Source organism: Lissotriton vulgaris, chromosome 12 (genome assembly GCF_964263255.1).
Source record: "Lissotriton vulgaris chromosome 12, aLisVul1.2, whole genome shotgun sequence".
NCBI classification, from domain to species: domain Eukaryota; kingdom Metazoa; phylum Chordata; class Amphibia; order Caudata; family Salamandridae; genus Lissotriton; species Lissotriton vulgaris.
Window position 1 is genome coordinate 638,345,868 of NC_141700.1, and position 24,605 is coordinate 638,370,472.

General features: G+C 45.0%; 1 protein-coding gene across 2 annotated transcripts in view; it reads left to right on the forward strand.

Moving 5' to 3' along the window:
- The window catches only part of ANKRD11 (ankyrin repeat domain 11), a 1,181,327-nt gene that overhangs the window by 863,571 nt on the left and 293,151 nt on the right, over positions 1–24,605 (forward strand). For both annotated transcript variants that reach the window (XM_086945797.1, XM_086945798.1), the window contains exon 7: positions 5,736–5,939. In XM_086945797.1, coding sequence (XP_086801923.1) covers positions 5,736–5,939 — 204 coding nt within the window. The remainder of the gene's footprint in view (positions 1–5,735; positions 5,940–24,605) is intronic.

Sequence of the window (24,605 nt, forward strand, 5' to 3'; positions counted from 1 at the left end):
AAGCAATCTCATGCTGCCAGATGCTCAATCATCAATGCAAGCAACGAGGAAGAAATTCAGCAACCCTATTGGATATCCTGCTTATTGGGGAAAAGAACAGACCATACCTTGCTGGTTTTGCCCTCGCCATAGAGGCATTCTATTGTAGATGAACAAAGTCTATGAATCTCGGACCAAAATTCATCCTATGATGAATGAACTTAAACTCCAAATCATGGCTATTGAAGGTTTTTTCAAAATTATTTAGGAATATGGTCAGAGGATCCTTGATTCTCTGGAAGAATGCCAGTGCATTAAAAGGGAATCTCATCTTATGCCGTGTGAATCTTTGTGGGATAAATCTGTATGTATTCTAACATTTTGACTGAGAATTTTCAAAAACCTCTCTGAGGAAGCCCTTGTGATGCCCTGTTGTATTCTGTCTCGGTTGCTTTGGATGAACTCTTTGGGTCTAGAGATCCTCAGATAGCTGCACACAATAGGCCTCTTGGTGAACCCCCGTTCTCTCCCACTCACAATTTTGATCTTTTATCTTCTACTGAAAAGGCTGGATGTGAAAAGGTTATAGTCCAAACAAACCCCTATTGCCTTCCCCATAGTGCTTCATGATAGGGCTTCCAAAAAACGTGTTTGTGAGCCGAAAAACATTTGCTTCTAGCAGCTGGGCCGTCTGCCCTGCTTATGCCACCTGGGCCGTTTTCTTCATTATTTGTGGCAATAAACAAAGCAGATCAGCTTGCCAGACCATGTTGGGGAAAAAAATACCTTTGCATACCTGGTCATTGACTGATTGGATGCCAAATAGATCTTGAAATGTGGTCTAGACCCTACGAATACTATTGCTTGATCCAGTTTGACGGAACAATGCATGTAAAATCATTGCATTCCTTTACAACACATTTTTTACCCTGCATTTCTTTTAAGCATGCATGATTCTACCTCGTAATACCATTGCCACGCATTATTAGTGTAACTAAGATAATTATTAGGAAGCTTAGTGTGTGTGTGTGTGTGTCTCCACGCTTCCTAACCCAGAACCATGTAGAGGTCAGACAACCAGACTAAGCTCAACCTAGCGATCTGGCTCCTGAAGTCGTAGAGTTTGGTTATCTTAACCTTCCTCCTGACTATATGAACGTCATTAAAGAAGCTAGACGTCCCACCACAAGGGCATGTTATGCAGCAAAGTAGAAACATTTTGTAATATACTGCCATAACAACATCAATCCTCTAGAAGTCTATTCAACACATCATAGGATTCTTATTACACCTCCAAAGATGTAACCTAGCGTGCACATCTATTAGACTGCATCTTGCTGCCATTTCAGCATACCTACAAAATAGACCACATCTATCACTCTTTCAAGTACCTGCCATAAAGGCTTTTATGGAGGGCCTCAAAAGAATGATTCCTCCCAGAGCACCACCTTCACCTGTGTGGAATTTAAACATTGTTCTCACACGGTTAATGGGACCTCCATTTGAACATTTACATAAATGTGAGTTGCAATTCTTAACCTGGAAAGTTGCTTTCACAGTAGCTATTACTTCTCTAAGAAGAGTTAGTGAGCTACAAGCATTACCCATTCAAGAACCTTTTCTGCAAATACATCATAATAAGGTTGTTCTCAGTACCAATCCTAAATTCCTTCCAAAAGTAATTTCACCCTTCCATCTCAATCAATCTGTAGAGCTGCCAGTATTCTTTTCGCAGCCACAGTCGCAGAAAGAGCTCTTCATACTCTAGATGTCAAAAGAGCATTGCTTTACTACATTGAAAGAACACAATCCTTCCGTAAAAGCAAACTACTTTTTGTGTCTTTCTCACCACCACACAAAGGTAACCCCATATCAAAATCGGGGATAGCTAGGTGGATTGTCAAATGTGTACAAAATTTGCTACCACAAAGCTAAACTTACATTATCTATTCCTCCTAAAGCCCACTCTACTAAAAAGATAGGGGCTTCAATGACATTTGTTTTTATTTTATTATGTAGCATTGTTCCCAAATCCGCTTTGCCAGCAAGAAAGGATGCAGACCCAAAATTAGTGCTGAAGCTGTTTTATTTCGCCCGCACCTCCGCCATAACGTGTTTCCCCCTGATCCCAGGGCTTGATCACATGACCGGATTGGTAAATTTTTAAAAAATTTTTTTTATATATACATACATATATACACCATTTTTTTTATTTTTGGCGAGAGACCCCTTAAACTCCCATAAAATGAGTGGTAAAGACCTATACGTGGTAAAAGCTTGGGTGGTAAAGTCACTGCGATGTAAAAAAATAAAAATCCCATTGTAAAGACTGTTTACCCTTGATCCATGGAGATGGTTGTCATGCTGCATTGGCATGCTTGAAAAAGTTACACTGGATTCTCCGGAGATGTCCAATGCCACATTTATGCACACGCCCTTCAATAGAGATTGACTGTTCAAACAGAATGACTCTACCCTGCATTATATCAAAAACAGTAGATCTAAGTCTTGTGCAGTGGCCTTAGCCTCTCCAGTGTGGCAATTTCACCAACAATATAGAATGTTTTGTGGCTACTCAAGGGCAATGCAGTCTTGGCACAGGCATCCTTCAGTCGTCCCAGATACCACAGCAACTATACAGCTTCTTTTGGGTCAAGGTTGGATGTAGGAGATGCCATCATCCGCAACAGCAGTATATTCTGTCTCGGCTATCTTCTGCCGAATCTGCTGCCTCAAAATCTGACTCTCCTCCATCTCCTTAAGCCATCTTCCAGTGGGATGAAGGATCTTTTATCTACTAAGAGAAAAACACAGCAGACCTGTCATCCAACTAATCTGCAAAGGTTTCGCTCGCTCATTACTGTCCCTCCTTTCCAGTCTATCCTTCTTCCGGAATGTACTCTAACATATTCTATTTTTCTTTAAATGTAAATAAAAGGCAACATTCTTTGCTCTGCTGAAAAAAAGTGACCATAGAGGTGGTGGTTATTGAAAAAACATTACTTTTTTCATTCCCAAGGTGTATGACTGACCCATTTGCCACAAATTGGTATGGTTAAGTGTAGTAAGTGTATACACTCACATCTCTAACCTCATTCTTGAGCATGACAAAGTTTGCCACAGCATAATTGATGCACACTTTTGAACTTAACACACAGCTCTAAACATACTGCACAGAATCTGCACTATCAACTAAGACTTTACCAAATCTGCATAACAAACGTAGTAGTAGTTTACTTGTTTATCAAGAAGCATTGCGAGGCCTCTTGAGTAATAGAAAATAGCTGTCAAAATGTGCAATATAGCTGCCTTTGATCATAAGTTTACTTCTCTTGCTAACACTTGTCAATAGTAGTATTCTTCATTGCTGTCACTGCATAAAAAAATTAACTGAATTCTGTCTGACTGTATAATAGATCTAGTAAGTTACGTTTGTATAAGTTTGTGTTTTGATCGGCCATCATTTATCTTAAAGGTTGGTAAATATTTACATGTTAATAGAACTCTTTTGTTGCCTTCTTATTTTTCTCGCCCACAATCTGCTGCACGAAAGACTTTCTGCGATTTGAATGTCAGTCTCTTATGTAGAATTAAAACCCCAAGAAGAACTCACCAAATCCGTGTTTCCACTGTTACGCACTTGTATGCAGCAAGTTGTTACGGGTGTCAGCTATGCTAGACTTTCAATGTTCGACCTAGAGAATATTCAACAAGGAAAAACAGCTTCGTTTACTTTTAGTAAAAATTAATCTTTAATGTGAGTATGTGGATATTTGCGATAATAGAAGTTAAAGTGGGGCAGGTGGAACTAAACAACCTATTTGCTACTGCCCTCACTTCAAGTTTACAACCATTGGTTTAAAACGGATGTTCAGTCAGTGCGAAGACTTCAAATTTAATATGTGTTCATTTTGCCAGATGAAGAGATACTTAAGTATAATGTTCTTTTCTTTACAGCTTGAGAGCATTGTATATTCACGATACCCTCCAACCTAATCAATAAGTATTCTTGCAATTGTTTTTCGCATTCAGAATGATGATCTGCAACTGGAAAATGTATTTCTAGTATGGCAGACATGTTGTGGATCATCGAGGCCTAAAGGTCAAGGATCTAATGAGCCTTGCAGACTTTGTCCATGGTCAGCACTAAAATGATCAAAGTGTGCTTTTCCCAAACCAACAACTGGCAGGTGGAATTCATAAAATGTGAATCTCTAGTAGTCTCCAGCCTCACATCTGTTCTCACAGACAACATGTCATCTCATTCATTGCATTTGGAAACTGTTTGGATGTTGACCATTTGTTGTAGAGGTAGATACTGTTTTTGTCTTTTTTGTTAGAGGAGGAATGCAGTCCATACATCGAGCTTATGTCTAATTGCAGTCCAGCAATTTTCATTCTTTATGATACAAGTCGATTCTTTTCATTGAACAAAAATGATAACTAACATGTGACAATAGCCACACTTCTGCAGATGTAACAGCAGTGTTACTGGTTGGTTTCGTCTTAAATATTACATGGGTTTACAATAGTTATTTGTGTTGGGTTTGTAAGACCATAAAGAACACTGAAAAGTAAAAAGATTGCAGAATGCTCTTGAAATTTGGATGAGGTCGACATAAATAAGAAGCCTTACTTAAAACTGCTGCACCTGGTAGGACTGCCTAACAGTGATGCTGTAGGTAACACATGCTGGAGTCAAAGGTAGTAATGATATGAAAATGAAAAAACCTCAATTCTGGTCTATGGATCACATGTTTTCTCTGAAAGAAACTTTAAGTAGTTTAACTCCTCTTCCCAATAATTTTAATTGTTATGTGAGTTGAATTTGACCATTTGGTTTGGCAGCGGCAGCCTCTGGTCCCCCATTTTTTTGCCCTCCTCTCTTGGCCCCCCTCCTTCTCCCTCAGTTTCAGTTAAAACACTAGGTATCACATTAAACCAACATCTCACACTTCACTCCCAGATCAGTTCTGTTGTTTCCTCTTGTTTCTTCATTCTTCGCACTATCTGGAAGATTTCTAGTTTTTTTTCTCTCCCGCCCTTAAGCTGATCCTTATGGCGATGGTTCTATCGCGGTTGGACTACAGGAACATCGTGTATAACGGTGTTCCCGCTTATGCCCTTCAACGCCTTCAGTTAGTGCAGAATCAGGCCACCTGATCCATGGTTTACCTAAATTTCACCATGCCACCCCTTTACTCAAAGCACTACACTGGCTGCCTATTAAAGAGCGGGCTCTCTTTAAGATGGGCTGTATGACTTTTCAAGCCCGTGCAGGGACGGCCCCTGCTTTCATCTCCTCTGCAATCCAGGCCTATCACCCTACTAGAGAGCTGCGCTCCTCTTCCAAAAGCCTTCTCTCAGTTCCTCACTTTAAGAAACGCAAAATGGGAGGCTTGAAATTTTCCGCCCTTGCCCCATCATTCTGGAACACACTCCCACTCGCCATGAGATCGGCTACCTCCTACATGGTGTTTCGTAGAGCCCTTAAAACTTTCCTTTTCCGGCAAGCCTTTTCGTCCTAGGCACCCGCCTCCCTGCCCTTTGTATTAGCATCTTCCAGCGCCAAGAAACCGCATGGTACACGTGCGCTTTATAAATTCTTTTAAATTCAAATTCAAATTGGTTTGAATGTGTCTAATTGTCATGTGGTAGGTCTTATCTGAAATGGTGTCATCATAGTTTTTTGAATGCTCTTTTTGAAACGTTTATATGATGATAAATAATAGCAAATTTCTATTTCCTGTTTCTAGTTAACACAACACCAAAGCATCCGTCTCAGTCTTCTATTGGCCCGAAGGGAACTCCAAACTCTGCCTCCAAAACCAAAGATAAAGTCAACAAGAGAAACGAGCGTGGGGAGACTCGTCTGCATCGGGCAGCCATTCGAGGAGATGCCCGACGAATAAAGGAGCTCATCAATGAAGGGGCTGATGTGAACGTGAAAGATTTTGCAGGTGAACACCTAACAGATAAATACATATTTTTTGTTATACCTAAAATTCATAAGCTTTTATCAGTGTATGCTTCTTACCTTTGAAATGCGGTTTCTAAAATTGGTTTTCTTTTTCTTTCTTTTTTAAATCTTTCACTCATGTTTATGTCTTTTGTATTGGGTAGATACTTCTACTTGCATATTCCTTACCTTAGACTTCTCCCCAGGCATCAGACTGTATCAGGACATTTTTCTTGAGCAGTACCCCTCTGCGGTGGTAGGTGATGTTCGGCTCTGCATGGTTTTGTGTGCATCGTTCATGACGTTCACAGTACCTATATAGGCGCCAACTAGGCACACTAATGTAAGATCTTTTCTTTTCACACCAGCCAGCTCAGATCTAGGAAGAGCAACCCAGTCAGTCATTTTTTCCCCTTAGTTATTTCAACTTTTTGACAGTCTTTTTGAAGTTTACCATCAACAAATGTAAAATAACATTTCCTAAATTGGGATGACTTTCTACACAAGCACAAAATGAGAAATATTTGCATTTTGGTTCCTGTGCATAACAAAACTGCTCCAGAAGGGGTTAAAATAGCAGGTCAATAGCATTCTTCATTAGTTCTGAAAATTGTAAAGATTCTTTCAGCATACCATCTAGCAAGGGGCAAGGATCTCTTACCTGGAAGCACTTCAGTTAAGGTATTGAGTTTGACAGGTTATTACACAGCTTTTTTATATACATAGCTGAATCACTGCAAATACAAACAACATCACTCTAATCTGTGTTGAACTTGGGAAGAACTTGTTGCAGCAGCATTCCACTGCATTCCATGTTTTCCAAAACTCTGTTTTCACAACTATCTCCGATGCTTGGTGACAGCACTCTTTTCACATATACCTGTCACTACACCTTGTATTGAATGTTTAAAGCTCGGGAAGTTTGGCAATTCAACTACTATCAATACTGACTCGCTAGAACAGGAGTCTGATGTTTCAAGGGGTATTACCCATTCTCTGTAGGTAAATGTGATGGTACTTATTGGGAAAGATTCTTATGAAACCAGTCCTTTTACCTATCAGTTAAAGAATCAAACATAACAAAATATAAAATATTATTGTGATGTTTCCTGATTCTCTATAGTTTATAAAATAATTAAACAAGACCTAAAACATGCTTCTAAACCCTGCATCTTTAGACCAAAGACCACAAAACTGAAAAAAGGAAGAAGAAACAATATTTCTCCAGTATTGGGGTGTCTTTCATAGATTCACATGCCTGAATCATTCCCCGTCGTCGGAGTGGGAGTCCCGCGGTACATAAAAAAGCAGTAATTTGCATATAAGAAGCCAAAATCCTTAGTAATAACCAACCAGGAAGTAAAGTAGCCCTAAGCTACAGTGCAAAAAACTTCCACACTCGACTATCCTTGTCCTTTTGTATAGACCAAACTGCAGCCAATCAGGCGACAGCTCCCACCAGCATGTTCTCCCCAGAGGCTCAGGCTCTCAGATTTTCTACCGCACGTCTTGTGAAGGGAGTCTCCCTGAGCTATGCTCAGTTTTTTCTTCAAAATTTCTACATTCTGCAATTTTTTTTTCATTTCTTCAAAGAAGTCTTTATTTTCAACCCTGCTTCGCCTGTTGAAAGCTTCGCATTTTTCTAAGGACCCTCATGATAGTGCTATCTTTTTTCCAGAACTTGAGGTGAGAGGTCGTAGGTTCTGTGGAACCTTTTTCTCAAAGGACCTTTGAGAGCGGAGAGGCCCGTCTCCTTCTGTGACTACAGAGGTTGTACACTTCAGACACCCCTGTCTCTGGCATGGAGAGTGTTTGTTCTGGACAAGCTACGTCCTCTAAGCGTGGGTGTGGGACTGGGATTCCTTCTCCTTGGCCTCAAAGGATAAAGTAGGATCCTCTGGATATTGTTCCCCCACGGAGTCTGCGGGCCTTCACGCCTACGGGACCTGGTCTCTGGCGTTTCAGACTCTTACTGCCGCCTTTACACTTAAAGGTGCCAGTCCGTCGACTGGCTCGTTGACACGCCCGTCGACGATGAAAGACTCCGTCTTCGTCGACGACGACGTCGAGTGTGTCAACGAAGTTGAAGACTAAGGGCCTTCTTCAACTTTTAAGTTGCTCTCGTCGACGGCAGTGTGATAAATGGACTCATTTAAGATTATGGGAATGAGCGCAATAAATGCGAGGATTATATGAAATAGTATATGGAGGGGGGTGGAACATACTGCATTCTGGAAGATGTAGTAGTATCGTGTTCAAAGCAACTGAAAAAAACGCAGTTCAGCGAGTCAGTTGATGTCAGTCTAAAACCTTGGGGAACACAGGTGCTAGTAATTTGGTGATGTCGAATACGGGCGGGAACACACATAAGAACGCTTTTGTATTCATAGATTTAACTTGCACATAAACGTGTGACAAGCGGCTCTTTCCATTAGGAAATGAAAGGATGGAAATGGAATATGTTATCTTAACAGATCGATGTGATTAACAGACCACAGTGAGCATATAACTGATTACATTTGCACTTGTGTTCGCAGAAAAAGCTCAGCTTGATTTAGCAGACAGGACTGATTAGTGAATGAAATGCTGGATTTTACTTACGAGACTAAGGAGAAGATGCAAATGGATGGGAGGCACTATGTTGGTGACTTTTATGCTCTGGTTGATTTACTGTGCACATGTTTTGGAAAATATGACAAACATACGATTGAAGTTTTATAACGGATGAATCTTGTTACTGTTTTTAATGTAAAGAAGTGTTAGCACAGAATTAATGCAGATGGCTAAAATCTTTATTTGCATTTACAGACGCCTCTGAAGAAGGGAATGTACTTCCCCCAAATGCATTAGGTTGTTACAATAAATGTTGTGGTATGAGAAACCCATTTTGTACTCCTGTGCCTTTGTGAAAAACCAGAGTCAAGGCAAAGATTGGATAAAATGAATTGAGCACAAGTCAAGAGTGGATTAAATTAAAGGTTAAATAATGAAGAATAAATGAGAGTGAAGAATGAAATTGATTCATTGGATTCAAACCAAGTTATGGCTGTACAGCCTGGTGGAATCGGTAAAAGGGTTTCTTCGTGGATTTGTAATCTGGAGTCTGACCAGGAAACAGATAAGTGATCACTAGGACCTATTCCAAACTTTTTTGGTCAGGTCTGTGACCATTCGGTTCAGTGTGACCTTGCCCTCTGCTGAGAAGGAGAGCATATATGCCTTTGTGGCCACAGGAGCATGGCAGTGAGGCCATCCTTGGCTGGGTCACATTTTTTCCAAGTAGGCTCACAATATTTGAAAAAAGGTTGTTTGTTTCCTCTGCTTGTTAATAACCCCAAAGTACTGAGCCCTTAAGAATAATTACTATGAACCTCTGGGGCCAAACCTCTGCCCAGTCAGATTCTAGCATGGCTGATTAACATGCATTTTGGGAAAATGCCATCCTATGACATGAAACTTACGATGGAATACTGCTTACTTAGTGACCATAGCATTGTCCAGCTACAAGCCATTTTTCTTCAGATCTCATCACCCTATTCCATATGTACAGGGTGCGTCTCCAAAGTAACCTTTTTTTCAAGTGGTTACAGCGTGAATAAAAAGTTTCTTAGCATCTGTAATGGAAAGTTTCAATTCTATTAATGATACCAAGATCATATTTTCTTTATTCACACGTTTTTCAATAGCAGACATGTTAAACATTAGAAGAACTACATTTTCCAAGAGACCTGGGGGAAAGGAAAACATTGTTAACCTATAAACACAGTAATAGTCCATTATCGGTCCATTCTTTATGTTCATGCCCCATTTCTTCACGTGACCAAGGTCAAGTCTTCCTTTTATGTTAATTGTTTGTTAGAATCGTTTCCTAATGAAAAACAACATCATGTAATGAAACTAATTCAGAGTATGTCCAAAACTCCCAATCATGTAATATTCCATACATCTTCATAAACAATAAAACCTTTGGAAAGAAATCATAAAAAATCCACAAAACATAAATGATTACAGACTTTACTTACTATTCTTTAGTGACCAAGGGGAGACATTTGAATTGCCATTCCAGGTGTGAAATGTATTATATCTTGGGTGGTATAATCCTCTTTTCCATGTCCTTAATAGAATTTAAACTATTACCGGAAGTTAAGAGATTTTTTTTTCTATGGAGGCGAGGATTATGCGTGTCCAAAGCTTGCTACTTTATGCTTTAGTAATGTATTTATTAAAAGTGATAGTTTTTAAACGTGATGTGGGAGACATTCCTGGCCACGCCCTGATGACAATGCATTTTATGAACTAAGAGGCAAGTCTGCAGTCAAGTGTACCTTATGTATGTGGCTAGATTTGCATTCTATATGGAGCGAATGTTTAGTCTAGTTAAATCAAAAGCGTTTTCTGTTCAACAGATGTGCTAAACTTGTGTATTTGCAGATGCTCTCATATGTGATAAAGAAGAAAATGGCGTCTCAGTGAAATAAAATATTTTTTGCTCAGGATCGCATAATTTGAAACCAGTTTATTGGTCAAGATCATAATAATTAGGTTGAGTAGATTTGTCACTAGACCTGCAGGTCTGGTAAAATGTTGGGGATTTTTTGAGCCCTGGTAAATTATCTACCGGTAATGTCCTGTTATTTTATATTGGATACTCTTCTGCATGAGATCAGGCTCAACAGCATAGCAAGTTTACTTAATAGCTCTTTCCAAGAGAGGTATTTATTACTCTTCCAGGACAGGAAGAAATTAAGGATGACATTAAAGTCCCAAGTCAAGACCTTAATTCTGGAGGAAGCTGAGATGGATGCTTCCTCAATTTCAGCACCAAGTGTTGCTTCCCAACCTGATGCCCTTTGATTGGAGGGTGGCCCGCCGAAAGAGCAGAGCGAAAAGTGTTCACCGATCAGGAAGCCGTAACTTGTGAGGATAGAGAAGACAAGAAGTTTACGATTGAAACACCACCAGACCCCAAGGGATCCATGTCCCTCTGGAGACACCAACCCAATCATCTTGCCTACGCTGAGTGGTATCTTCATTTTACCTTCTATCCTTGCCATTGATAAGAGACTTTGAGCTTTCTGCAAAAGTCCTGCGATCTTACATAATTCCCTGTAACTCACCATGCCATGAGTGATATTGGGAATGCATGTTCACCTGGGGATCCAGGAGGAGATCTGGGACAAGGGGTAGAAGGATTAGAGAATCCCAGGAAAGTTTCATCATAACTATAGATCAAACTTGTGACCTCCAATTCGGGGTGATCACCGCAACCTGCTGCTGTACTTTAGCTGATAACCGCGTAATCATTAAGAATGGGGGAAATGTGTAACCCTTGTCCTTGCTCCAGTTTTGGAGTAGGGCGTCCATCGCCAAGGGATCTTGTTTCCAGCTTAAGAACCTCTCCAGTTTGTGGTCCATTTGAGATAAACCAGTCCATTGAGAAGGGACCCCCTTGATCCTTGATGGCGTTAGAAATCTAGGGGTGCAACTTCTAAAGACTCACATCTTTAAGGAATCTGGAATTTCAGTATGCCACCTTGTTGGCCTTGCTGGGAATATTTTCCGCGATCAGCGTGGTGATGTGGTTTAGGCAAAAGTGCCAGAAGCTCTTGGCTAGGTCTGCCAGCACTTTTGAACGTGACCCACCAAGATAATTAAGATAATTGCTATAACATGCTGCGGACACAATGTCCATCTTCAGTAACACGCAGCACTGAGTTCTTTCTTCCAGCAATGTACGGCAAAAGAACCTGCTAGGAGTTCTAGACAATTGATGTGTAATTGTCGTTCTTGCGCAGACCATTTTCCTCCTGTGGACGATTCTCCACAATGAGCTCCCCAGCTTTCCTTGCTGGTGTCTGGTAGCTAAGTCTGGATTGGGATGTAAGTTTGTTTCTGTTCCACACTTCCATATGTGTGAGTCACCTATCCATCTCTTCCTTTGCCTCGTCCATCAACCGGACCGTCTCCAAGCTTGTGGTGCCGTAGAGATGAGCCTTCATGCGTTGAAGGGCCCAATAATAAAGAGGACCTGGAAAGATTACCTGAATCGACGAGGAAAGGAGTCTCATCAGGTGAGCCACCTGTCTAAACGAGGTCTGTCCTTTTGAGAGAGTCTGGCAGAGCTCCTGTCTGATTTTTTTGCTACCATCTTCGCTCCAAGGCTCAGGGTAGCCTGGGAGGAATCTATGACGAAACATAGAATTGTTATTCTCTGTGATGGCGTTGAGCGACTTCATGTTGATGAAGCCCAAGTTTTCCAGTAACTGAATGGTCGTCTGAAGGTGGTCCCGTAGATTTGTCGGACATTGCTCCATGATCGGGATATTGTCCAGATAAAGTATCGCTTATCCCTTGGGTACGTTGATGCTCCATGACCGGTTTAATCACATTGGTGAAACACTGAGGGGCTGAGGAATGGACAAATGGCAAAGAGTAAAACTCTATATTTTAAGACTGTCCACATAAACTGGAGAAACCACCAGTGGGGGGGCAAATATTGTATCCATCCTTTGGATACAAGCAATGCATCCAGTCTGATAGACGTAGGATGTCGCGAAAGATGACACCCTCCATCTTGAAGTGGCAGTGAACCAGAACTCCCGCAGATTGATAACTGGCATTGACCTCCAGCTCACTTGTTAACTAGGAACAGATTGCTTTAAAAATCGGTGGGATGCAGGGAGGTAGGGTAAAATAGACCCTTTGTGCAGCAGATCATCTACCTCTTGTGAGAAGTGAGTCTTGTTCTAACATTAAAGGGCGAAGGAGTTGTCTTAGCACCGGAGCGCCATAGAACTCTATGTGCAAGTCTTTTATAGTGTGGAGGACCCCTGCTTCTGACTTGAGAAGCCCAGTTGCCTGCAAACTGAGCCAACAGTACTCCCATGTTTATTTGGGAAGAAGGGAGAAGACTTACAGGAACTATTATTGTAGAAGTTTCCGCGTGATACTCCTCTGCCACCTCTAAGGCAAGATCCTCTAGAGAGGTAGAAGCCTCTGAACTTGGATTAGTCCTGCCATTGACCATGTCGAGAGCCTTGGGCCCTGGAGGGGTCAGAGTGAGATTTCAGCTGGCTGAGCACCCTCTAACATGACCAGCCCTTGTGAAAACCTGTTGGTTAAAGCAACGTTTCCTAAAAACTTGGGCCTTCTCTAGGGACATAAAGATTGAAACAAATTTGCCCAGCTATTTCACAAACGGGCCCCCGAAGAGACCACCCTGGGCAATGGCCATAATTGGAAGACAAAATATATTAAAACCTACCTTTCCGCCTGGTACTGCTCTCTTGCCTCGAACAGGAAGCAGGCAGCCAGGCTCCCTCCCCTAAGCCAATCACAATACTTCATGCAGCGTTGTGATTGGTCTGGAGTGTTGTGGCAAGGCGCTCAGCCAGGGTCTAGAGGGGTGGGCATGTTCTCCATGCAGGCTGCTATGCAGCCTGCATTAAAATGGGCAAAGTGCGCATGACTGGTTTTGGCAGCCCGAGAGGACCAACCAAACAGTCTTTGCGCACTCAGGAGTTGGCAAACCACTCCACCCCTGGCCGGAGAGCAGAGCAACGCGTTCACCCTCCCGCAAAGCAAACCTAAAATGGTAATAACTAAAAGTTATTACAATTTTATGTTCTGGCTTCTCGCACTGCGAGTCAGCAGTGCGGCGACACTACTCCGCCATAGCGGAGGAGCTGCCCCTGCCCGCTTCTGAAGATACAAGCTCACCTAACTTATGGTCTACCGCAATCAGGCGATATCTGCTGCAGTTGGCATTTCCTAAGATTATGATGGTGCATTGTGCCCAACCAGACAAAGTATCTGGGGAGATGTGGGAGCCCGAATGTTTAGCATCCTTGGCCATGTTGAGGATCTTTGTGAGGGGACCAGAAGCAGCTTGGCATGACCAACAGGAGTGGTCGAAGCCCTTATTAGGGTCCCTCATATATTTCCCCAGGAAGGTGGTTGTTGGAGGTCCTATCCCTGAAGTTAAGTACATTGCCCCATAAAGAGGGGCTCGCTCTGAGGCGAGCTTTAGACTTCTTCTCTAGGGGCTTTCGTAGCCTGCCCAAAACATAGGTTGCAACTTTCTCTGACAGGGACCATTCGGAGGAAGCTTTCGGTCATCTGGATCTAACATGTCAGATGCGTCAGCAGGGAGGGGATTGGAGCGGGGATTGGCCTCCTCATCCGCCATGGTCTCGCCATCCAAATTCCACTAAGGGACTTTCAGTGAATCGCCTTCCGCCATAGAGGGCGGGCAATATTTGACATACTGGGGTGATGGACCTTCGAGGAGGGGGTGGTCGAAGGAGCCCCGGGGCTGAGAGTGAGGGAGATCTGATAGAAGTAAGTGGGACATAAACTCCTTTTTGAGGTAGTCAAATTCGTCCATGTCCACGCCCTGGACACGTTTTGCGCTTAGCCCCCACTTTCTGGGGGTCAGTGTTGGGCCCATTTGATTGGTGCATGAATCCTCCCTAATGGATGGGTCATCTCCTACCGAAAGATGTGGAGTGGCGGTATGCCATTATCAGTTTGCCCTCCAGAGGAGTGATTGCAGAGGCTGCAGCTTGGTGGATTGACTCATCCACAGCATTGCAGAAATCACACAATAGGCCATGGGTGGTTGCGTAGCTCCGCCCATGGCCTATTGGTGTCTGTAACGCGCACCAAAGGCCATGTGTCTTCAATTATCGCGGCCAGACGCGGCCGCGATAATTGAAGACCTATGCTTCGCAGTGGCGCGCACGCTCACCACTCAAAGGCGTTTTTTATTTTTACAATTGGATTGCTTTCGCCATCGCTTGAAGTACCGCTTGTTCTCCTGTACCACCGAAGGTGATGGCAATGCACACCGGGTGTTAATGAGTCCGCTCTACTGTGCCCCCACCGCCCCCTTGGTTAAGACGGGGACCGCTTATAACTTTAACCCAGACAACTAAAGTTATCTGCATGAAAGGTGTGCAGGAGCTTGTGAGAACACACGGGGAGGCTGAGAGCGATTATGGTCCTCTAGCAGCGGGTGTAGTCTGTGTTCGTGTGCGGGCGGTTGCAGTAAAAGGGGAACAGAACTCCTTTATCATTGGGCTTTGGCCGCACGAGGAAAAGTTTAACTAGCACCTTTGCCCATTCAAGCTCTCTCAGCTGTCTGCATCCCCAACTGTGCCCAGGGACTGTGCTTTCACTGACACTTTGCCAACCCAGGTATGTCCCTGCTTCCTGGGCTACCCTGTCCCCACCCTTTTTCTGGCTCTACCCGCTTCATCTGACCTACCCCATCAAAATCCTGGCGTTGGGCTGTCACGTTCAGGGGCTGAGACCTGCATCCGTAGGTGTGCTACAACCTCAGAACCACCCCCTCTACCAGTTCAGGCTCTCCCAGGAATCTGCGTTTTGCTGTACCCTGGGGCAGGGGCGGCTGGTGGAATTTGTAAGTGGTGGGGCGTATGCAGAACGTATGCTTAACTGTTCTATCTGTACTGGCTGTCCTGCCTGTCACTGTTCCCATTTTCAGGTTTCGCCTGGGACACGGAGCTCCTAGCTCCGCCCCCAGGAGAAATCTTGTGTCTCTACAGTGTACTGCTTAGTCCCACCCTCTGTTCCATTGGCTAGCTCCATAAATGGAGGCTAGCCTTTGGAACAGAGATCTGTCCTTCATGGCCGGACCAGATTCGTGGGCGCTCATGCATTTTTTTCCCTCTCCACCCTTTTTGCATCGTCATTGGGCGGTGGGCGGAGTTTTTTTTTTTTTTTTTGGGTTGTTTGTTTTCGTCATTATGCCGACCACGGCCGCCGGAAGAAGTCCAGGTAAGTGCGTTCCTTTCCCGCCCCCCCTCCCGCTGTCCGTTCCTTTCCTGCCCCCCCTCCCGCTGTCCGTTCCTGTGGTGTGATTGCACCGCAATACGAGGTGCTTGTTTTCATATGAATGCGAGGTACCGGTTGCAATGTTCTTGGAAAACGAATACATTTTGTTTAAGTCTGATTTTAAATACCCTATTTTCTCCCCAGCTTCGTGTGCCCTCGTCTGCTTCTGGAGCTTTCCCACAACTCTATTGACGATAAATGAAGCCAGTGTAAGCTCGTCCTTGAACCGGAATCGCCCTTTAATATCCTCGCAGGTCCTGTGTCCTTGAATAAAGGCAAATAATATCCCTTCGGCTCCAGCGCCCTTGGCTAAAAGCAGAAGCACATTCTGAACGCGGTACACGCCAAACCCTCCTCTCTGGCACAGGGGCAGATAGGCGGCGGCGACCATGGGCTAGAGTGGCATAGCCCATGCCAGTATTAGGGCTTATGATTTTTGTCATACACACTTACTTGTAAGATCCTGATTAAATGGAATAAAGAACACCAGGCTTGGTAGACTTGCTCCGCTATTATAAACTGCTGGAAACACAAAATCACGCGCGCATCTCCTGCAAACCCCCCGAGGCTCCGTTGCCCCCGTGTCTGATGGCAAAACACAGTCCTTTCTATCAGGCCTTCCGGGCAGCCCGACTCAGGACCCCGGTTGCTTGGCGACCTGCCTTAGCTGAGGAGGAGAGGGGGGGCGAAGGGGAAGTGAGCGGTGGATTGTGGGGGATCTGATATGGGGCAGGGGGAGAAGGGCAGAGGGCGGGAAAGAGGAGACTCGGAGAGTGAAGCAACTGGGATTTTAGGAGATAGGACAGTAGGTTAGGGAACAGGGGAAAACTGGGACTTGAGGGAAAACAGGCTCTAGTCTGAGTGACGAGGGCACGAATAGGTGAGAGAGCAGTCTGTGGATAGTTAACCCAGACATCCCAGAGAAGGGCATACAAGACAAGTCTAAAACGTAAAGGGACATACAAAAGAAAAGAACACCGACTTAAAAGACTACAGAGTAAGTGGCGTACACCGCCTCACCGACAGTGAGATAAGAGACGCAGAGCCCAAGGGTCGCTGATTGGAGGGAGGACACGGGGTCAAAGTGAACGGATGCTCCCTAAACATACTGTGCTAGGGCTAGAGAGGCAGAAATCCAGCCAAAGGGACAGACCGAAGGAAGAACCAGACACGTGAGCAGGGCAAAAGAAACGGTGAGGGGCGGAGACACACGAAAGAGGCTGCAGGGGGCGGTACCAGAGACATCAACAGGCACGAGGAGAGCGAAAATAGAGTGCCAGTGGAGAAAAGGCAGCAAGAAGAGACAGAGCAGAGGGCAGGAAAATACGGCAAAAGAGGGCCTAGAAGAAAAGACCCAGTGCTGTAAGTTCAGGGCGGTTTCTGCACACACATAACCATGAGGATGGCAGCAGACGAGCCACAGGCCAAGAACATCAAGCTGGACGAAAAGGAGAAGACCGAGGGGGACGGGTAAGTTCTTTAATGGCGGCCTTGGGATGCAAATGTTGATGCATCTAGGGGATTGGGGAGCGGGGAGGCCCAGCGGCGTACTCCACAGACCTTGGAATCCACACGTGTGAAATTTCCAGGGACACGACCCAAATATCTGATGTGAACACAAACCTGATTTCCAAGTGGGAAATACTTCGTCCTTGGCTATATCGAGGCTGTCTAGGAGTGGGACTGCTCTTAAGCGCGTGAGAGAGTAAACCAGAGGTCTTAAAACGCTTTTTATTCTGCCCCCCTCCAAAATGTAATGCAAGGATTTTGGGGAGGGGGCAGGGCTGATCGTAGGATGTTGGGATTATGCAGTCATTTCAAGTGTACTTTTCTGAAGCTCACAATCGACAGTACATGTGGGACTTCTAAAAGAGTAAACATGTCAAATAAACCCATAAAGCACTACTCTCCATAATCGGGGTGCTGTGAGCCCCTGCACTCTTGGGCACCAAAACAACTGCACACGGGGCCCTAAAAATGGCTGTGGTCCTGAGAAGCAGATTCTCCCTTAGTGGTTAATTTGTGAAAAAGTAAGAGCCAGGTCAGGAGGCAGCCTGCACCAACCCGTTTCTCCTATTAGAGCAGCTTATAACAGGACCAACTACTAACAACGAAACACTACAAGTGGCGAGAGGATGTGGTGTAACGGCCAGAGCTGCTGACTTTGGCACTGTGGAACCAAGTTCGAGTCTCGGTGGCTCCACATCCTGTGATTCTGGGCAAATCACTTAATCTCCCAGTGCCTACCAAAAATGAATGTGTTCTTAACTGGTGCTCATGAAAAGCGTTCCAATGCCTTTGGGTAGAGTTTGCACTATAAGCGCCGGTAATGACGATGAAGTGCCGGTGCTGAGCACCGGAAACCACTGGCTCAAACAAGCACTGGCTTAATTTCTCATCCTCATCTTGCCTGACCATCATTTCAATCTTGAACAACCATTTACAATGCAACGGTTTCGCCTTTGGAAAAGTTAGAGCTATTGGCAATGTAAATGAAAATGCCATTTATTTATCTGTTTTCAAAACCAACACATAAATACAAATTTTGTCATTTACAATGGCAATAGCTCAAACTTTTCCAAAGGCGAAACCGTTGCATTGTAAATGCTTGTTCTTTCTCGAAGTCATTCTGCCGATGTTACGTCTGTCTTGGTTGGTCTTTTTCCATTCCACTCCGTATGCCTGCCTGTATCTTACTGGTTGCTTGTATTTTACTCTAAGTGTGTCTTCTTTTCTATCTCTGTGTCTGTCTTTCACTGTAAGCCTGTTTATGCCGTACTTTGTCACTTTCTGTCATTCTGTCGATTTCACTGTCTTTCTGAGTATCTGTCTGGTGCCCCGTCTGTCTCTCTCTCTCTACGTTGGTGATAACTCAGTGGGCCTCAAAACCTCGTTCTTTTATACCCCTAAAGTAGCATATTAATGATACAAGCTGAAGATTATATGTCATATATTTCTGATACACACACAAAAAACAGACAGGCTCTTAAAATGTAAGGTCGCCGGATTTTTGCAGAGCCCCAGTAATAAGTTCTTAAACCGTTTTTGCTGTGAAGGTTATCGTAAGTAAACAAAGTGAAGGGGTGCCGCTGCGCCGACTTTTGCCATTACAAGAAATATTAACGGTGTTAAATAACACGGAAACCAATGTGAAACCAATCCTCTGAAACCTCTCTGGTCAGTGGTCACCCATAAAACCTCATCACTGTTACAATGAAAATATGGCGTCTAGGATGCAGAGTTTATTAGTTCACAGCAGTCGGGAAAAGGTGGCAGCACTTACGTTTAATCTTGGAGTATTACAATATGTCGACTCGCCACATATCGTACCTTGTGTGCACCCACACGCATTTCATACCCCAAGCATATGCAAATGACCCCCTGACCCGTCGCGGCTGGCATGAAGGGTCGAGAGTTAATTTAATGAAAAGAACTTACCATACATCTCCTCCGGTCCCGCAAACTAACTTCTCCCCGCTCTTTTCTTTTGCTGCTCAACAGGAAACTAACTGCAGTGCCAAATCAGGAGATTGGATGCGACAGGGGGCCGGGCGGCTGGCATTTGATAGGGCATGGGGCGACATTACTAAAAACACGTCACCGCCCCAAAATGAGCCTATCTTTAGACGCCTGCACTAAACTAGGCATGCGCAGCATAACTAATGGGTTGTGAATGTTAGTGAGGGGCAACGCTCCTCACTCACATGCTGGCCCATCTTCTGGACTCCTGCTCTAGCGGCTTGCCTGCGTGCGCTGTGCACACTTTCACAAGTGAAGCACAGGTCGGGCTGGAAATGTAAACAGACGAATTGTGAAAGCAATTTGTCTGCTTACATTCCTGTTGCCGGCCGGAACTGCAGTGAGCAGTTTCTTTTGCGGGGCGCTGCCCCGGCGCCCCGCCCCGGTGCCCCTATGGACCAGCCGCCACTGCCCTGGGGCCGTGCTTCCACAGGTACTCTGCTGTGCCAGGTATTTCCCTTGTTTCTAGTCCCTATCCCTCTTGTGGCTCTTCAAGCTTCATCTCACACCTCAAGAGTCTGGAGATGGGGTATCGCACTCACTACCCTTGGTCAGGAGCTGGATCCCTAGGGCCTCTGCTCTGTAACCATAGAACTGCCCCCATTCTATCCAGGTGTCTGCCTCTGCTTCCACGAGTACCCTGTGACCCCAAGTATCTTGCCATCCTTCCTTCACAGCGCACTGCCTTATCCCTCTTCATAACCGCTGCTCCCTCCAGCTCACCTACCCCCTCAAGAATCTGCAGGTGGCGCTCTGCCCTCTAGTCACTCTCATTGCCTAGGGTCAGGCAGCTGGATCCTGCATCCCTACATGCCTACGACCTACACTCCTACCTGCTGTGCCCACCCCGAGGTCCTGCATAACCTGCTGTACCACAATGTTGTACTTCCGCAGGTACCCTGTTCCACCTTTGTCCTCTTACTGTCACTTCACCATTTCAAAATCTCTTCTCTGCGCAAGCCTTTCCCCTCCACTAAGGGACCTTTCTTGTACTTTCAGCCCCATCATCTCAGACACCCCGTGTTAGACCTGGCACCTTGGCGTGAGTTTCCCTCCCACTTTTTGCTGATGTGCCTCAGATGTTTTTGCTGTTTTGCTGGTGTCCGCCGCTCAGGGCACTGCGCCACGGCCAATCCGTGCCGCAGTGCAAGTGCTCCCTATGTAAAATGTAACTGTGATTGATGTTCCTGATTGGTTCATTGGATTTACTGTCAGTCCCCAGTAAAGTGCACCAGGAGTGCCAGGGCTTGTAAATGCCAATACTGCTAGTGGGCCTGCAGCGCTGGTTGCGCCACCCACAGAAGCAGCCTTTTAAAAATGTGTCTAGGGTCTGCCATTGCAGGACCTGCGTGCAGTCTGGTACTGTCATGCTGGCTGGGCAAGTGCACACGCTTGCCAGCCTCTAAACCTTCACTTAACTTCATATTAGTCACCCCTATGGTAGGCCCTAGGGCAGGGTGCATTGTAAGTGTAAGGTAGGACAAGCCCTGATGTGTGTGGCATGTCCTAATAGTGAATTACAGCCAAATTTGTTTTTCACTATTGTAAGGCTAACTGCTCTCTTTAGGCCAGATGGGCTGCTGGAATTATTACACTCTATAATAATTTCCTTTCATAATCTTTATTTCGATGATTGTTCATCATAAGATACAAAAAACAATACATTCATACAATATTAAAAATGGTATTACAACATTAAAATTCCCACAGTTAAAAATATAAAACTATTTCAATCAAATGCACAAGTTGATCACATTCTTAGTAAAATACTTCCTAGTTTCGAAGGGCTAGATTCAAACATTAACGCCTCCTATTCCAGACAATGCCCAAGTATTTTGCCACAGCAAACACGATGTTTTCAGCAAGGTCGGTTTTAAGTATCCTGTAAGCCACCAGACACTCAGAGAAGCCTAAGTTTTTGCACAGTGGGACTATCCATTTCTTTCTAGCTCCACTGTACGCTGGGCAGAAGAAGAGGATGTGCATGTCTGTCTCTCTATCCACTCCACACCCAGGGCAGCTACTCTCAGTGGGCTTACTCCATTTGCTTGTAAGGTCACGTGTCGGTAGTGACCCGTGCCTCCACTGCACATAAAGCTTCCTTATAGGAGGCGGATAAATAATGTCTAAGACTGGTTCGAAACAGTAGCAGTCTTTAAAGAGCAGAAAAGACTCAGTACAGGACCCAATATTTTTATTTTGCAGTAGTGTCGCTAATTTATGGTCATAGGTTTTTGCCAATCGCTTCTTGGGCAGCGCCGGACAGGTGACCAGAGGGTTAGTCCATACAGTATGTAAGCCAAGGCTCTCCAACCCCAATTTAACAAACTTAAGCCAGGGAATTTTACCTGCATTGGGGAGGGAAAGGATCTCTTGCAAGGCCTCCCTATAACTAACTAATTCCGGGGTAGCCCAAATCCTACGCCATAACATCAGTGGTCTCAGAGATAATTCTTCATCTATTGGTCTCAAGCCAAGGTCTAGCCTCAATGGGGTTAAAGGTGTGCTGGGGGGAAGTAACAAGAGCCTCCTGATCATCTTATTCTCCACCTTTAACAGATCTTTACAGGGTAGATATCCCCACAATTCGCTACCGTACATTGCTGCACCTTTAGCCTGGATCTTATAAATCTCTAGGGATGGGCCAACGGGTCTCATCGATGACTTGTTCTTTTCTATCATCTTTGAAATCCCACCTACACACTGCACTAATTTGAGGTGCGCTTTTTCTTGTTTTTGGCCCCAGGCTAAGTTTTCATTCAAGGTGACCCCCAAATAATCGAAGGTACGAACCCTTTAGAGTTTAACCGGGCCAATGGCCGGTACGAAACGGGATTTGGGAGTAGGATTAAAGACCATATACTTTGTCTTTCCGGTGTTAATTTCCAACCCATGTTCACTGCAAAAATCCACAAACCCGTTGAGGACACGCTGTATCCCCATTGGGGATTTTGAAAGCAGCAGGGTGTCGTCTGCGAACATAATCGCCGACACCCTGCTGCCAGCGAGCCTTGGTGCATCACTGTCCACAACCCTGTTGAGGTGGTCAATAACCCCGTTGACATAGAGGCAAAACAGGGTTGGTGCAAGCACACAACCCTGTCTTAAACCCCTGCCAACGGGGAATTCACCAGAAAGGCCCCCGATCCTGTCACACCTAACCCGGGCGTAATTGTCAGTATGAAGGCAAATTAACACCTTCAAAAGACTTGGCGGGACCCCCATTTTACCTAAGACCCTCCACAGGTTGCTACGCGGGACAAGGTCAAAAGCAGCTCTCAGGTCCACGAATACAGTGTAGAGGCTGCCACCCTCCAACTGTACCGTTTTCCAGAAAATGAGTGCCAAACGGAACACCTGGTCAATTGTAGAGACCCCACTTCTAAACTCGGCTTGGAACGGGCTCAATATTTCATTATCTTCAACCCATTCTAGTAAACGGTCGAGGACCAAGCGGGAAAACAGTTTGTGTTACATCCAGGAGACTAATTGGCCTATAATTTACTGGGAGCAGAGGACAACCTTTCTTAAATATTGGGACTATCTCTGCCCCCAGCCATGTAGCGGGGAGTGACATACCCTCAAGGATGGCGTTGAAGAAGACTTGGAGATACGGTGCCCAGATGTCAACCTCGTGCTTGAACAGGTCGCCGGGAAGTTTATCCAGCCCCGGGGCCTTTTCAGCTGCCAACCCCATGATTGCTGCACTGACCTCTCCCAATGTAAACATACCCATAGGGGCTACACCTAGGGCAGGATCTGTACCCTCAGAATCTTCCATGATTTCCAAGTCGGCCACTCTATACAAAGAGGCAAAGTGTTCTTCCCAAACGGACGATGCAATATTAGCTTTGACCGCTTTGGTAGGTTCAGCAGACCCATGTTGGACAATTTGCCAGAATTTGCGAGCGTCCCTCCATTGAAGTGCGCTCCTCATATCTGACCAGTTCTCAAAGTCCCATTCAATTTTGGCGTTATGTATAAGATTTTTGTATATTACTCGCCTAGTCCTGATCTTACTAGGACTTTCCCGCTCTTTAAGGGACTTTAAGAGTTCTGCCTTAGCTCTCTTACACTCAGTGTTGAACCATGAAGCGCGCACCCCCCTTGGTTTCCTAGTTTTCGCTACAGGGTTCAAGACTTCAGCTAAGTTCATGACCACCTCCTGGTGGATACCCGCCAATGCACTGTGTCCAGCCGGGGACGGTAAGCCGGGTAGTAATTTTTCCACTTGTTCTAGACTTGGAACCAGTATGGTATACAGTCTCTGAATATCATCATGATTCCCCACTATTTTGGGCCATCTAATTCGCCGCCTGTTACTGGCTACTATTAGTTCTGGGGCTAAATTTGCAGTGCACTCCTGCTCCCCGGGTACTACCACCTGCACTTCAAACCTCAGCGCCAACGCATTGTGGTCACTATCCGTTCTGGGGAGTACCTGAAAATCATTAACTTTCGCCCAGTCCCTGGATTCCACCAACATATAATATATTCTTGACTCATGCCCAGGTTTGTTATAAGTGGGCCTTGGTGGTATGTCCCCTTTTATGCGCCCATTACAGGCTCTCAGTGAATTGGCCAAAGTAAAGGAAGTAATCTGCACAGCCAAAGGGGACCATGCCTTTGCTGCTGGGCCTGCCGGGGCTGGAATTCCCCAGGCGTCATCCTCATCAATTGTGGCGCCCTCCAGGAAGATCGGCAACGGCTCAAACTGGTTATTAAAATCCCCTCCCACTAGATAGGACAAACAGTGGGAGGAGGAATCTAGAAACACCGCCAGCTCCTCTATTGTGCCCGAGGTCCTTGATAACCCCACTGGTCGTGAATACACATTAACCAGAGATAGTGATTGACCAGACACCCAGTCTAATACGACGCACTGGAAATCCTCAGAATTCGTTTGCAGTGCCCTAGCCCTACACCCTAGATGAGTAGCGACCCATATCAGTAACCCACCTGACGGGCGTCCCTTCCCCCCCCATTTGGCTGGTACTGAGAATGTTGCATAACCTGGAAGGGAATTACTTCCTCGAGCCCAGGTTTCCTGCAAAAGGCAAATGTCAAAAGACTCTATGAATGTCTCCCATTCAGGGGAGTCCAGTTTGTTTGACAGACCGGCCACATTCCACGAAAGAATAGACACCAAGCCTGGGTCCACCTCCCGGTTCGGTGTGGTACTCCTGTTTTGGTGCACTATGGCATTGCTATCCTCTAGTCTTATAACCTGCCCCTGTAGTTGTTCTAGACCCCCAGGAACGCTGCTTTCTCTGAGTATTGATTGGCCCAC